General features: G+C 36.5%; 1 protein-coding gene across 1 annotated transcript in view; it reads right to left on the reverse strand.

Moving 5' to 3' along the window:
* The window catches only part of LOC576021 (myotubularin-related protein 10-like), a 38772-nt gene that overhangs the window by 9152 nt on the left and 12692 nt on the right, over positions 1-16928 (reverse strand). Inside the window, exons 3-5 of the mRNA XM_030976452.1 lie at positions 12566-12654; positions 10172-10302; positions 7335-7413 (exon numbers count right to left, since the gene is read on the reverse strand). Coding sequence (XP_030832312.1) covers positions 7335-7413; positions 10172-10302; positions 12566-12654 — 299 coding nt within the window. The remainder of the gene's footprint in view (positions 1-7334; positions 7414-10171; positions 10303-12565; positions 12655-16928) is intronic.

A 16928-nucleotide genomic window follows, 5' to 3' on the forward strand; every position in this document is an offset into this window, starting at 1 on the left:
TGAATTATAATATTGACTCAAACTTCCTTGCTCAGAATGTCATTATGACTATAAAAGGCCCTGTTTGCAAACGATCTGGTATTGGTAAACTGCCAAAAAAAAAATCATGGTGGCAAAATAGACTACCGGTAGCACTTTTAAAGGTAATACAAAGTTTTGGTATGGGGTCATGAATTTGGTTCAAATGAACATATTGGAAGCATATGCGATCCTACAATATTCAGTGATCGTTGTCCCAGTTGAAATCGAGTCTAAAGTGATGAAATTGTAAATGATAAACTCTTTATGTTGTATAGTGCCCTCTCAAGGTCAATATATTAATTTAGCTATCAAACAATGTTATTTGACTAAAATCGACCGATTTGCTATTACCGTTTGGAATATAAATATCACAACTGCATATTCTGAGATTTTCATGGTCGCAACTACCATCGTATGGCCGTAGACGCTATTATAAATTTATCAAAATTTACCGGGAGCACCGGTAAATTTTTATATTCAATTTTTCTCGAAAGCAGAAGTGTTTTAGACGCTAAATTTGTTGGTGCTTATAATACATCCATAGGGGCATCCAAATATATCAATATTGTAAAGAATCACTATCCACCCAATTTTCAAAATTTACCAAAACTTTGTAATACCTTTAAAGCTGCACATTTCTGTATTTCATGACACACAGATGCCCATGTTTGGTTTACCGTTTAATAGGAGTCTTTGTTGCATGCAGATTCATCTCCACTTCCCATCTATCTCAAAGAAGGGAGTTTACAGATACAATCTGCGCATGGGCAGATATAGGTCATTTGTACCAAAAAGGTAAAACCCACAGAGATGAATATTGGATATGCGCTCATGAAAGTTATGTAACATTATTCATTTATGCACCAACGGTACATTCTAAGATACGCAGGTGGAAGTATTCTTTTCAAGAGGGCAAACAAAAGGTATTCATGAAGCACATCTAGGACATTGGCAGTTATTATTCTAATATGCTCAAAGTGGAACTTCTCTCTGAGTAAAAGATCTGTGGATATTTGGGGTCATTTGTACCATGTGCTATCTGTAAACTCCCTTATTAAAATATCTTCATTTTGCTAGAAGCAATCAAGCATGTAAACAAAGTGTCACAAGAAGACAGCCAGCTAAGTAATTCTATCAATCATTAAAACATCATCTCCACTTCTTATTCTGTGGCCTTTTTCTCCTTTTATTTTTGTTGCCAATTAATTGCATCATGTCTAAATGACGCACACATGTCATGGAACTGTCTCTGAAGGCAATCAAGCATGTAAACAAAGTGTCACAAGAAGACAGCCAGCTAGGTAATTCTATCAATCATTAAAACACCATCTTCACTTCTTATTCTGTGGCCATTTCTTTTATTTTTGTTGCCAATTTATTGCATCATGTCTAAATGATGCACAAACAAAACGTCATGGAACTGTCGCTGGAGACAATCAAGCATGTAAAACAAAGTATGACAGGTATTACAGAAAGGAAGACAGCCAGTTAGGTAATTCTTTCAATCATTAAAACAAGGTTTGATGCAACGATGTCTGCAATTGATAGCTTCCTTTCTTCACTAATTTACAAACAGTTCTTCCTCCAATCTATGGCTAGAATTCGACTTTGTTTTGAATATTTGAAAGAAGATGTGGAAATGAAGTTAATCAAGTGACTAGACCCTGTACAAACAACCACAGGCAGGGGGGCTTCAGAGGTTCCCATCCATCCTATGAAACAGACACCTATCAATCATTTTCAGCATCTTTATGGAACCCTTATCACTTAAGATTCTGCTTATATCTACAGTTAAAAACTGAATTATTTATACTCCTTGTAAGTTCAATGTTGTTGTTTTTGTAAGGTGGACTGGTTGAATTAGGGACTTTGTTGAATACTTTTACCGGTAGATGTAAGCTTTTATATGTCACATTCTCAAAAACATAATTGGGGACAAATCAACTTTTCACATACTTTCACATACGATTAAAAAACTTGGTCAGGGTAAACATAATTTTGTTGACTGTATGTTCATGTCCAATTAAAAAACTTGGTCAGGGTAAACATAATTTTGTTGACTGTATGTTCATGTCCAATTAAAAAACTTGGTCAGGGTAAACATAATTTTGTTGACTGTATGTTCATGTCCAAGCATACATATACATTGACAGAGACTGTGACATCATAAATGTCCGCTCTGTAGCTTTATATTACAGAAGATATTTCAATAATAGAATACAAAGCACTTCAAAACTCCTTTTCAATAAAAAATAACAAAACAGCTACCAGGTACACTTATATTTCCCACATACCGAACTCACCCACGGGATGCTCAAGGTGCCTAAAAATGTAACCATTACCCTAAATTATTAAGCTAAGCTGTCCTAATGTGTTGAAAGTATACAAATAATTAAATATTGGATTCCATCAAGTAACTCTACTTCAATTTTAATACTACGAGTCAAATACCAATATTCTAGTATTATCAAGTGCATATTCATGTACCGGTAGATTAAATATTCTGAAAATCCCCACAAAAACACTTAAATAAACAGGACAAGGTAGACCATGGTTAAAATCTGATTTACTCAGAACTAAAATGGTGCCTGTAGTAGGCAGTCAAAAGGTATGTCTTCATCAGCTCAAGATTGCCAAATAGCCTGCTATTTCTGATTTGGGAAATAAGCCCAAAGTTGCAAATCGCGTCTTCATCAGCTCGAGACTCGACCTCAAAACTCAAAACTCAAGATATTTTGCTCGGCCTTCGCGCATGGTGCGAGTCTTCGGGCTGGTGAAGGCGCACCGGACAAATAGCGGGATATTTTGCAAACTAGCCAAAGATATCTCGGGATGATTATCTCGACCAAATATCCCGCTGACTGCAACTGCAGGCTGATGAAGACGCAAATTAGCTGGATAGTTTGCGATCAGGACAGTTAAAATAGCGGGTTATTTGGCAATCTCAAGCTGATGAAAACAGGCCTAGACAGACATCATAAATTTGAGAGCTGTCAGAAGTCAGGGGGAGAAGGCTTCCTTCCCAAACTCAGCTTATCTAAATGTCAAACTCGAAGGCCAGGAAACACTTAATCCATTGACTAGACCAATTACATTAAGAAGAGCCAGAAAGGGGCGCTGAGTCCATGCAGCAAAATATTCCACTTACTATCTGACAGGGATGTTGTTATTGTTGTTGTTTTGATGCCAAGTCATCGTGAGAACAAACAGTCAGAACATGAAATCATTTAAAGCTCAGAAATGGGTGATTACAAAGAAAAAAGTGGAGTGGGAGGGGGAGGGGTGGTATTATATAATATTGTGAATAAAGAAAGGTAAACAGTTTCCTTCTCTTTCCAAATTATGAAATGCATACCGGTACATTCAGTGTTCTTGAATGAAAACTGTATAAATTGATATGCAAGCTTTCATCTATATCCTCAGCCCTGGGACGATCTTATGTTTTAACATTTACCTTTTCAAAACCCTTTGTTATAACTGTATTAGGTTATTACATGTCTGTTGTGAAAGTAATGACTTAACCAAGTAGATTTGCAAGATAAATTTACATAGGTAGACGGGGAACCAAGTCTATTCCCAACTTCAAATTTTATGTCCAATGAATACATCTGCACTTTGTTTTTATTTCATTTTGTTTTAAAGTATTTAAAATAAATCTCAAGATACACTCATCTTTCAAATCCACATATTAATCTTGAATAATACTTTCCATTACAATTCAATACCTCAGATAAAAGTGGTATCATATTTCTATTACAAAAGTCCTAATTTTAGCCCTCCATTTTCCATAATCATACACCTAACTTAAATAGGTTTGGCAGAGCCTATCTTGGGTGCTATGCCTCATGCATGAGAGGAAATGATATACGCCCGTTTCACCTAGACTGATTAATGGAGCATGTCAACGCTCTAAACTGCTCAAGCTGTCCTCATTATCAGAGAGAGAGAGAGACAAGGGAATCAAAGGCAACACATAAGGAAGGACTACAGGAGGAGGGTTTTTCTGCAAGCACATCTGTAAACAATCTACATGTATATAAGGAACTGAATTCAAGGGTATATCTATTTTGAAGAACAAACATAAAGTACTTCTGGATTAAAATTATTTCCCATGTTCCCCTGTTTGGTTGTACGACACATGCTCCTGCGACAATTGTTTCGTTGTCAATGGCCAAATTCAGTTCAATTGCAACAATGGACCCAACACTACACCTAACCCTAACCCTAAACCTATAACACTAACCCTAACCTTAAACCCAATTGCAACCCCCAGGCTAACTCTATACTTTTGCTGGAAAAAGTCAGAAGCAACTGTACCCAGAGCATAATGTCAGATCACCCCTCCCCCTTTAAGAAGGTTGTCTATGTATATGTAAGCCTTTGTGTTAGTAATTTCCATATCATGCCCTCACAGTGACCATACGTAGGAATACTCCCCAGGGAGTGGAGATGGTGCACATTGCGCCTGAATGAATCGGATGACAGGGGTAATAACATCTGTAAAGCGCTTTGAGGCAGTATTTTGTATTTAGTGCTATATATATCCAGACTATTTTTGAGTAGGGAAGTGTTTTATAGATGATCTCATATCTTATTCTTACCCCTCCCTTCTCCTCCAACAGCAAATTATACCTCATAGCCTCTCACACCTTCTCCCGTACCTTATAAATCATGGTACTTTGGAAGACGTTATGATTCATGGGGTGACTGACTTGGGGTACAGTAGCCAATGACATCACCTCTGTGGGGTTTATTCACAGATCATCGAGAAAGAGATTTTAGCTCATGGATCATTGACAGAAACGTAGGGAATAGTGCCAGAAAAGAATGAGACAGACAGGAGAGATATGCAGAAACAAGTAGAAAAGATCATCAAGAAAACGGTGAATATAACTTGTGGAGCAAAAGACTTTGGAAAGAGAAGAGTAAGAAGACAGACAAACAAACAAAGCAAAACAAAAAAAGCAAGAGAAACGGTAAAAGATACCAAAAAGGGAATAAAAGTCAGGCAAAAGAGGGGCAAAGCACCTAAACATCAGTACTTAACATTAAAGGTATGTAATACAGATGATAATCAAAAGCCCTTATCAGTGCAATAAATAAAGGAAAAGTGTAATAATTATTTTGCTATGTTGTTGCAAATGCTTTAAGTTTTCATGAAAAAGGTTGTTTTCGTCTTCTCAAAAGGATGACTACGGACAATGAATGGTAAAAAAAATTGTTCAAGGTCCGTCATAGAAAACAAGAAGTAACCAGACATCTATTTAGAAGCTATCAGACAAGAGATAAACACAAAGTGACTGTGCAGATAAAAAAAATCACAGCTTTTCAGAAAGAATACTTTCTTCAATTCTTGATAATCATAAACAAATAATTACACCCCAAAATCAAAGTTTCCAGATAAAGACCAACTGTTTATACATGTAGGTAAGCAAAGAACTTGAAAAGAAATGTACTTATATTCTAGATAAATTTCTAGACAAATTCCATGTAATTATTGACAGAGATAATTAAGTTGTCTGTACACCAGTCATAGTACAAAGGAACAATACAAATAATGCCAATATGTATAAGGAAATATTAATGGGAGGGGTAAGGTCCATGTTTGAAAGATAATTTCATGAATGAACAGAATTGATAGTACTGGTACTCATAACAACTGATTTTTATATATCTCTGAGACATGTAGTTACATGTCAATGGACTTTAAACACCATCTACTTAAACAATATAAATTTCTTAATCAAATGTGGATAAGAGGAAAGTTAGGGGGAAATGACCCATTTCTAGTACTCCTGGTACAGTGTAAACTTCTGACACCCCAAACAGTCAATAAAAAAGTTCACTCAAACAATTGCCCTGTGATTATGTATTCCTCAGAAAGGAGCAAACATTTGATATCATTCTTCATCCCAGGTGACTGAATGTACATGTATATCCCTATTCTCTGCGTCACCACGCTTTCAAAAGAGTCATTTACAAATATGTCATGTGCAGCTACAATGATCGATAAGCGTAAGTTGTAATAAAAATAACAATAATATTTGTTTCTTGTATAGCACATATCACATAACATTTCTATGAGTTTCCAAAGAGCTTTGGAAATTATGTGTATGAGGGCAACTACTTGATGCCTCTACTGAGAAATCTTAAGTTTGCAGTGCAAGACTTTTAATATTTGCTTTCTTCTGATGGCAAAGTACAGAGCTGCAAATCTAATCTTTTGTCTCAAATCTCTATTCTCAAATCTCTATTTCATAATTAAATTTGGCTATAAATGTCTTTTCTTGGAAGTTCACGACATGCCTTTGATTTTGACAAGTAGCTTAACCTCTTCTGTGTGGTGGCTGGCACATACCACACAAGAATATGAATGTTCCACTATATGTTTAAGGAAAGTCGTTGCTATTAATTTTAATCCTGAAGCAGAAACACAACTCTGTACATCATGACTTTTCCAAGAGAAGATATTTATAGCAAAATTTAATAATGAAATAGAGATTTGAGACATAAGATTTGATTTGCAGCTCTGTACTTTGCTGTTAAAAAAAAGCAAACTTAAGATTTCTCGGAAGAGGCATCGAGTAGTTACCCTCATAAACTAAAGCTTATCTATCATTGTAGCGTCATGTGACATACTGGTAAATGAGTTCATAGAAAGCATTTTGATAGTTGATTCAGAACACTGTTTGCAACCCTCCAGGGCACAGAAAGGGTTAACATGTCACAAATTAAAGTTTGACAAAGTACAGTCGAACCTGCACAGAAAGACCATCCAAGGGAGATACAAAAGCGGTCTTTGTGTACAGATTCAATGAGAATCAGTGTTTTATAAAGGAAACAGAAAATGTGGACTTTAAAGACGATGTACTCTGACACTTGTTTTTTAAATAAGGAACAGTGTTTTGAGGTAAACAGAAAATGTGGTCTTTATGTACAGGTTTAATCACTAACTCATGCTTTTTAAATGAGCATCAGCGTTTCGAGAGAAGGTCTACTGTACCAAATATTTAAAAACTGAGAAACAGTGTTTCCGGAGAAAACAGGAAATGTGGTCTTCATACAAAAGTCTACTGTATCACATATTTTTTTAATGAAAAACAGTGTTTCAAAGGAAACCAAAAATGTGGTCTTTATACAATAGTTTCCTCTATCACAATTTTTTTAAAGGAGAAACGGAAAATGTGGTCTTTATATACAGGTTTAATCTCTAACACATATTTTTTAAAGAGAAACAAAAATGTGGTCATTATAGACACATGGTCTCTGTACACAGGTGGTTGCTAAAGCAGACTGACTGTTTACTATCTTACCCTATCGTCTGTAGCCACTTGGTACTGTCCAACGTTGAATACCACTTCTCGTCTGTCGTCCAGAAGTCTTTGATGTTTTCTGAAAAATTATACAAAAATATGAAATCAAAACCTCAAAAATCAGGGATAGAAGATAGTTTTTACTTTTTATCCAAATTTCCTTTGCAGTGAACTTCATACGTCATAGCCTAATTGTGTACATATAATAATAATCATAACATATAGGATTTATGAGGTGCCAAATCCACTTAAAAAATTAAATATGAATCAAGTAGGAAAAGTCTAAACAAAGAGATATCATGGCCTGAAAGCTGTACACATGCATAAAGTGTTTGGGTAATGTAAGACAACAACTTAGTTATTATATCACATCATAAAGAAATACCCAGGGCATCGTTTCACGAAACCGTCATAAGTACCCGGTGGGGTCACTCAATGTGACTTCCGGACCGCATGACCGTTACCAAAATCGCGGAAAAAGGGGTCAATTTCAAGCAATGTCCGCGGACAAAATATTCCTCGAAATAAAGAAAATAGGGGTGCACAGGTGCCCCCGAAATTGATAAATAGGGGTCAGGAAAAGGGAAAAGAGAAAACCGGGAAGGGAAAAGAGAAAACCGGGAAGAAAAATTCTCAGAGCCGAGTCTTGTCCTTGAAATATGGTAAAATAGGGGTAAATTTGCGAAAGTGTCCTTACAATCTTATAAATAGGGGTATTCCAAAGTCCGATTTTGTCCTTGTTTTGACGTAAAAAAGGGGGTTAAGTTTCACAAAATGTCCTTGAAATTGACCGGAAAAGGGGGTTATATGCATTGGTGGTAACGGTCATACGTGTCACTCTTTGCAGGGGAGTGACCCCACCGGGCATAAGTATAAGTTCAACAGCATTGAGTCAGTGGTCATTTTGTTGAACTATTAATAACCCTCTGAATCAAAAGGGTCGAAATGCAACATTTATCTGTCTGAAGCAACTGTCTGAGCAAGAACCGAATCGGTGGCTGTCTATAAACCCACAGTCGTGAAACATGAGATTTCTACTCCTGCATGGTGCTAATGAGACTGAGTTAAGTCACTTTTTGTAACAGAAAACTAAGAATGAGCTCGAATTCCCAGAGCCATGAATCACACTGCCTTCAATGCATGAAGGATTGCCAAATTGAATTAAAAAGTCATACCCCTCTGACCCTCCCCCCCCCCCCCTTCTGATGACGGCAAACATTCTATGAGTATGTTTTTTGGTAGTGACTTGGCAGAATTAAATGGTTCTATCACAAATTGATAAAAAAGCAGTCTACCATGCTCATATTCTGTGCAGGGTAGTTTTAAACAAAATATATATGGGGAGAATACAGGTATTTTGGAAGGAGGACATTACAGTAGTAATGGTATTTATCTCAAATAGATGCATCTATTCATCATTCCATTCCTTTATTCACTAATTGTTTTTGTATTAAAGAAACTGCTCCAAAAAGGTTACAAAATAAATTTCTCTAAATTATTCACAATGAAAAACCAAATTGTTTAAGCCTTTCAATATTGCCATTTCATATAAAAATGATTAACAGATTTGTCAACAGAAATATGTAGAATGACAAGCCATTTTTAGGCAAAAAATGAACCATCCTAAGTTTCTCATTTGTATCATCAGGTATTTGTTAGACGAGCTACAATAACAAAAATGCAAAAGCTACAATTTTGTTGCGCAGTGGTGTTTAACATTATAAGAAGCAAAAAAATATTTCTATACCAAACACTCCCTTTTTTAATCTTTAAAAATAGATTTGTCATGGGGACTAACATAACAGCAAAATGCATGAAATGGGCAGTCAGGGTTTATACATTTGTTAAAATTTAATTTAGGGGAAATCCACGAGGAGTCTGACAAAATTAGAGTGCCATGATAAGATTAAATTTTACACATGTTTGAAGAAAAAAAAAATTCTTTTAAAAACCAAGACAGCCAATTAGCCTGGTTATGTAATCAACACGGGACTTGCTAACTTGGCAGTGAATTCTGGAAAACTGCCACATTCCTTGGAGGCTATTTCTGAAAACACCCATTTTTACTTGTAAGGGATTTAGGAACGAGGTAATCCAATTTGTTTTGGTGCTGAACGATGATCTTTTTTCTTCATACCACATTTTTGTACCAAAGAAGAGTTTGGTTTATCGTGGTTTAGTGGAGGTTATTTTACCTGACTGCTAAGAAAGCATGAAGGCTTGTTAGTAAACAACCATATGACCGACAGCTTTAGGTCATCTCCGAGGGACCTGGTAATGAGGATTAATGCCTTACCAAAGAGCACTAGTGCATCAACTTGGTTTAGAACCAGGGTCACTGAATTTACAGACCACTGCTCTACTAACTGAGCTATCACGCCTCCTCCTTGAGTGGTCCTAAAACATCAATGGGAAGGTTCTTGGGAAAGCTGAGACTGCAACGTATCTTGGTATCCATCTCAAGAATAACCTGAACTGGACCTACCACATCAAAACTGTCATTAAGAATGCAAGCAACATCGGTGCCTTTCTGCAGTGAAACATCAGGCCTTGCCCAAGGAAGACGAAAGCACTGTGCTACTTAGCACTTGTACGTCCCTTCTTGGAGTATGCTAGCACGGGATCCTCATAGTCAAGACAACATCCAGAGACTGGAAAATATTTTTTTCATTTATAAGCGAACCTCTCTGCTTTCAAGGTTTGCTTATTAGTGAATCTCTCTGCTCTTAATGTCCGCTTTAATAGCTAACCTCTCCGCTTCCAAGGTTTGCTTATATGCAAAGTGGCTGTTCATTGTTTCCACCATATCTCTATTGAGAAATGCTGCATTGACCTACCTGGCATGCACATGGACTGAAGCTTGAGGTAACCGCTCTGTAGTTCCTGTATACTGGGACATTCTTTGCCGATGTCTATGATGTCTGGATGCACCTTGGAGGGATGGATGTGAATAACGCTGTCTAGAAACCTGGATCGGGAGAGAGAAAGATGAGTGAGTGAGTGAGTGAAGAGGGGTGGAGAGTGGAGGATTGATAAGGGGAATATGAAAAATAAGAGGAAGATATAAGAGAGGAGAGGAGAAAATGGGAGAGAGGAGGAGAGAAAGTGGGAGGGAAAGAGGGTATAAAGGAGAGTTTAGAGGTAGAGAGATAAAGGAAGGGGAGAGAGGAGAGAAAAGGGAGAGAGGAGAGAAAGAGGGAGAGAACGGGGGATAAAGGAGAGTTTAGGGGTAGAGAGAGAAAGAAAGGGGATAGAGGAGAGTAAGAAAGGAGAAAGAGGGGAGAAAGAGGGGAGGGAGAGAGTGAGAGAGAAAAGGGGGAGGGAGAGGGAGAGAGAGAGAGAGAGAGAGGGCAGAGGATAAGCAGTAGGGGGTCGGTTGCAAAAAGAATACTAATGATATCTTGGCAATGAGCAGGTGAGGTTTACCTTATATCAAATAAAAATATAAACCAATTTAGGGACAGTCCATTGTTGCTAGATCTTATCAGAGTGGTCTACACAATCACATTATCTATTTCTGTACCACATTAAATCTACTTATAGGGGATTAAGGGGGTACTTCTAGCATTACCCCTGGTATCTGTGTATTACTCATTTCATGTAACTCTTGTAAAATCATATTTCTGTCTTGATAAAAGTGTTCCATACATTTCTAACATAATTTCTTTATACAGGTGAATCATAAGCCATGAGATTAAATGAGTTGGGGAATAGATCCATGGGCATAATATGATTTGGTACCATATAGGAAATGGCAAAATTGAATCATGTCACTTGATGTTTGCAAATTTACGGATATCCCTAAAGACCTATCATACATCAGATGACACAATGTGCAATATTTCTCCCCCTTTGTATCTGAATATAGATTTCTAGCAATGATAACAAATAAAACAAAGTAAGCATTTGCAAACTAAGTTACCATGAAACAAAGGCCACTTAATTCTTGCAGACCAAATCTGTTCATATTGTGTAAGTGCTCATTTTTGTTATAACTACATGAATATTCCAATCATTTCCAAGTGTCAATCACCCAAGAGTTCTGTCTCTCTCCTTCAAAACTCTCTTTCAAGTCCGCTCCTCAAAAGTTATGTTTATGATAGAAGAAAACAATTTGATATTGCATCATATTGACGGGGCTCCTGCATCTTGACTTATGTGAAATCAAACTTCTATTTTATACAGTTGATCTTTTCTAAAAAATTAGAATTTGTCAAATGTTTATGAACAGTGTAAATGTATATTTCTTTCATATTGCTGTGACATGTTTTAAGATTAACAGTAATATCTAGAAACCAATGTGTAATACTTCAATATGAAGTCAATGTTGGATCTTTGATTTGTATTGGCCCAATATTTTTTCTGGCTTTATTCATTTTTTTTTAAAGGTTTCTATGACTTCTAAAGACTCCTACAGCCACATGGAGAGAATTGAAGAGGCTGCCTGTTTTCTGTGAGGGGATGTGAATTTTTCACACCTAGATAGAATATTTCTTTGAAAGGCAAGGTGCATATGTTATCACCACAGACACGGTGGATATGTTCTCACTAAGAGATACGATCATCTGCAGCTTATTTAGTCATCAAACAGAACCTAAAAGTTGTAACAAGGTTCCGTTGCAAGCACGTCCCAGAGACTATTGTTTCTAAAATTATCATCACGGACTCCCCAGTGCTTCTATTCTTACGGGAGAATCTGTCTAACATTTCTGTGTGAACTCCCATTGACTCCACTCCTATCCCTAAAAAGCTGAAATTTTGGCTGAGGGCTTCATGAGTCATGTGATAGCTGGGTCCCCATGGTCCCATCGGAGCGCGCGAAACTCTATTTATGAATTTGGATGGATATTTTCAGGAGCTTTATCAGGTTGGCAGCACCTTAGACCCTGCATTAGCAGTCCTTCTCCCGTAATAGAATTATATATTAATTAGCTAAAATTCAATTAAGCATCCATCTAGTTAACTGTACTTTGGAAACATGAAACTTCTGTCAATCTCGACCGCTCCTAAAATTCACTTCAGTTTCATGCTCACTGAAATTTCATGCAGATATATGCTTCTGGTTCTACAGTTACTGGTTGCGGGATTTTTCTACTTTTTTTTTGTGGTAGGCTCTGAAATACTTTAAGAATATCTGAAATGTATGATAAATAGTCATCATTGACAAGTCGCAAAAAGGTTCAGGTCAGAACAAAAATTATGGTTGGAGAGTATGTAACCCTGATGCTTACCACTTCTCAGACTCGTTTTCGATAATGCTGTCAGAGGGTGCCGTCATCCTCATTAGCATACTCCCATTCCTGTGACTCCAACACCAGAACTAGAAAGAATGAAGAAGGACAAAAAAGAGGGAAAATAAAGACTAAAATCAGAAATACTGAATGATGCAAAGCAAGAACAATTTAAGATAATAAATACAAGGAGTTCATTAACGTTACATTAAAATTACAGCTCGAAACAGTGTCTCATTTTTGTACCGTATTAACCAAATTGATAACGAACCATATTCTTAGCTTTTTGATACCTCTGTCAAATAGACATTCGTTCAGGGGGAGGGGGGGGGGGGGCTTAAGTGTTGGTTCTCATTTTAGTTTCCAGAGCACATTTTGAGTTTTCCAGAGCTAAACTACTAAAGTCACTCTCAGCTTCTGCACCTGTATATTCATTATCAGTAGAAACAACTTTCAAAGAAAGCTAGTGCGAACAGAATTAGTGATTATCAGAAATCAGGACATAGAAACTGGGAAAATGAATGAAACATTTATTTGTGTCATAATGAAATATGAAATGGGTGTAACTTTTCAAAAATTGTACATTCCTACATTATGATGGTGACCATGAAACATACATGTCTACATATCATGTAAGCTCAGTTCTCTTGAATCTTTGATGTTGTAAATCTCGTAAATCCATAATGTTTCCCTTTACGCACAGGGATTACAAGATATATATATATTTGTTTGATGTAAATCCTCTGCTAAGTTCTGGACTCAGACAGGGGTGAGAAGTGATTGGTTTCCATGGCAACACATCCCTTCAAGGCAGGTGCTATGAATTCCAGGAGATCCAGAAATCTAGAGCATAATAGCTGATGAAAAGCCATGGCTGGAAATCTGGTTTTCAAAAAACCAGGAATAGACATGCTGTCAAGTGTCAGTCAGATGACAATCTCAGAACTGTTAAAAGGCACCATTGCATTGCTGTCTGAATCGGAGGGGGCCCAAACAAGGGATTAGACCCTCTTCACATCAGCTCAATAAAACGTTTCTTTCTATACTATTATCAGGCCTGTTTATAACCACCATTACAATGCTGTCTGTATCTGAGAGGCCTCGAGCAAGGAATGATAACTGGGTTGAGACCCTCTTCGCACCAGCTAAATATCGCAATTCTTTTCATGCAATTTTGCCTGTTTCAATGGAGTTTCTAACATGGAAGGACGAACAATATGAGACACTGTTCACACTAGCTAAAGACAGTGTTACTAGTAAACTGTTAACTGTGTTATTCACCCCATTAATGCAAACCGGTCTACATCAATCTCTACAAAGAATGGACACAGCAAGATCAAGTTCGTACCAACAATATTCCCCATTTCATATAGGCCCCATTCACACCAGATACATGTACACGTAAAACTGTGTTTCTTTTTATATCATTTTTAAGATCAGCTGACCACCAAAATGCCATGATGTCTGTATCAATGAGGCCTTATTAAACAAGGCAAGACGTCACCAAAGAGGCTGTTGAAATACAAAAGTTTATTTTCATGCATAATCTTCTGTAATCTATAATGTGGTTATTCTACAAGGGATCATGTGGCTTCAAACTTGTCTGTCAGAAGAAGAAAAAAAAGAGGTAGAGGTCCTGTTTAGGCCCAGCTTACATCAAGTTTTCATTAAATACTATGGTAAACATTACATTCATAAGTTAACCTATTGACTACTGAAGGCTCTTATTCCATAGACTTTAATACATGAATCCCTGGTTCCAGTGGGCACAAGGGTACTCTACTAAAGCCACAGCTCTACAAATCTCTAGCCTGATATAAAACATCTATCTCATGATATAATAATAATAATAATAAATTATATTTCTATAGTGCATTATACAAGGTATGTCTCTATGCGCTTTACATTATATTACAAGCTTAATTAATTACATACATCTACTATTGAACTATCCTCAAACTAAAATTCTGACAAGATCTTAACTAAAATAGTATAACAGTAACTAGATAGATAAACATTATAATTCATTCTTAAATAATGATACAACATATAGATATGATTACTGGTATGACACCGTTTAGACTTGGCTAAACTGACTGTTTTTATATGGTAACAACAAACTTGCAGAACTGAAGCTGAGCCCCTGCTCTTCAAAGTAGAAACATGATCTGTCAAATATGTTGTCAAACTCCTCTATGAATAGAATAGAAAATCATGTTGTCTCATGACAGGTATTCTTCCCTATCCAGAAAAAATACAAACTAAACAACTTGTTCGGCTCTTTTGATTATCGCCGGCTGCCTGCAAGAAAGCTTGTTATCACCATTGACAATACATAACTTTATGGACTTCTTGCTGGCAGCCAATATTCTTTGCTATCTAAAGAATTTCAGAAGTTCTTCATGATATAAATCATGCTTATCAGATGCCAATCAAAATCTAATTCATTTGATATTTATATATCATGTACATGTATAGGATGAGAGGAAGAGGCCTGTTTTGTATATCATGACTGAAGTTTTATCTGAAATTTAATGTTGTGCATTGAAACATTACCGATAATTCCAATCACGTTTCTTGGCATCTCAGTGATAAAGCATGTATGGTTTCATCAATCTTGGCTAACCATAACTTTGCAGTTTATGTTTCGTATTATCTAGAAATATCAAGTGATTTCCTTCCTGCTTTTTCAATATTTTTAATCTTGATGACATTCAAATCAATTTGCATCTCTTTTAAAGATAATATCAACCATTCCAAAAGTTTAATACATGTATTTACTTGTGTGACTCGTATGTTGGATGGGATGTAATGAACCAAGTAGCTGAATATTTAGATTTTGCATACCGTACTAGTAGACATCGCAAAATAAATAAAACGACGCAAAACAACACCCCCTCCCCCCCCCCCCCCAAAAAAAAAGGAAGGGGGTGTTGTTTTGCCTCGTCATTTTATTAATTGTTTGTTTTTATTATCATTGTGATGTCTAATAGTAAGGTATGCAAAAATCTAAATGTTAAGCTACATGGTACATTACATTCCATCCAACATACGAGTAACGCAAGTACATAGTACAGTATTTACAATGAGTTGAAAGTGATACCAATATTTTCCATAAATAGAGCACTGGCTAGGATTAGCAGCACTGGTGTGAATAACATGAGCCGCAATCCATAGGTTTAACTCAATACAATTAACCCTTTCCTCCCCGGTGTATGGGGGAAGACCATAACCCTGATAGTCTGAGTGTTAATCATGTGTTGGATGTTTGGTCCAGACAGAAAGGGAAGGATGAATAGTACATAAGACACTGGTTGAGTTTGCTACTAGGAGGGGAGACGATGTGAAAAAAATGTATTACAACAATACACATTTCTTCACATCCTCACCCCTCCTAGCAGCAGAATTTACCCCCTTCCTCCCTGATGGATGAGGGAAGACAGTAACCCTGATAGTCCGTGTGTTAATCATGTGTTGGGTGTTTGGTGCAGACAAAAGGAGAAAGTACACAAAGTACACGGGACTCTGGTTGAAACTGGTTGAAATCTACCCCTTTCACATGCAGAGTATCGTCTTACTCCTTCTGTGCCATCAAGTGGTTGAAAATTGTCACAAACAAACCTTAGGTATTAGAATCTTTACTCAAAATGTGTTTTATTGTCAAAAAACAATTATATCCCTACAATCCCTTGGGTAGCAACTTTACTAAAGAAATGGTGTAACTAGTTCGTACAAACTGTTGAGCATTAATAATTTTCAATGGAGTTAGCCACGACTAGAATACTGTAGATGGAGTTAATAAAATTGTTCACACTGTACGCATTTCATGAAATTATGCTTATGTCATTAAACACATAGAATTATGCCATTTATTAAGCGCGCTTTATGGAAAGGTGTAAAAAAAAAAATATCAAATTACAGACAGACCAAAGTCAGTTGATAACTAGATGTTATATAAGAAAGAAAATCAGTGTGATTATATGAAAAGGGTCAATTTCACAATGCCTAACAAACTGTGAATACTCAAGCCTTTTGCCTTTCTAAATTTTCACGTAAATGCCTATTATCATTTCAAGCTTTTTCCTGTTATTATATAATTTTTTTAATCTTTACTGGGAGTTTCCTCTAACATGTGATAAATTCCTAAGATAGTAATCCTAAACTTTCCTGTATACAGGTTTCATAAACCTCACTGTAGTCTTCAACTCTCCCCTTCATCAATATAAAAAAAAAACCATAATAACGATGTACCTTAAGAGGGCCTTCATATTAAGGTGTTGAGCCAGCGATTAAGTGCTGACAAATCACTTAATGAGTTTAATCAAGTTAAAACACACCTACTTCGAGAATAAGCTACACCTTG

This window comes from Strongylocentrotus purpuratus, unplaced genomic scaffold (genome assembly GCF_000002235.5).
Source record: "Strongylocentrotus purpuratus isolate Spur 01 unplaced genomic scaffold, Spur_5.0 spur5_scaffold_9, whole genome shotgun sequence".
Taxonomy (NCBI): domain Eukaryota; kingdom Metazoa; phylum Echinodermata; class Echinoidea; order Camarodonta; family Strongylocentrotidae; genus Strongylocentrotus; species Strongylocentrotus purpuratus.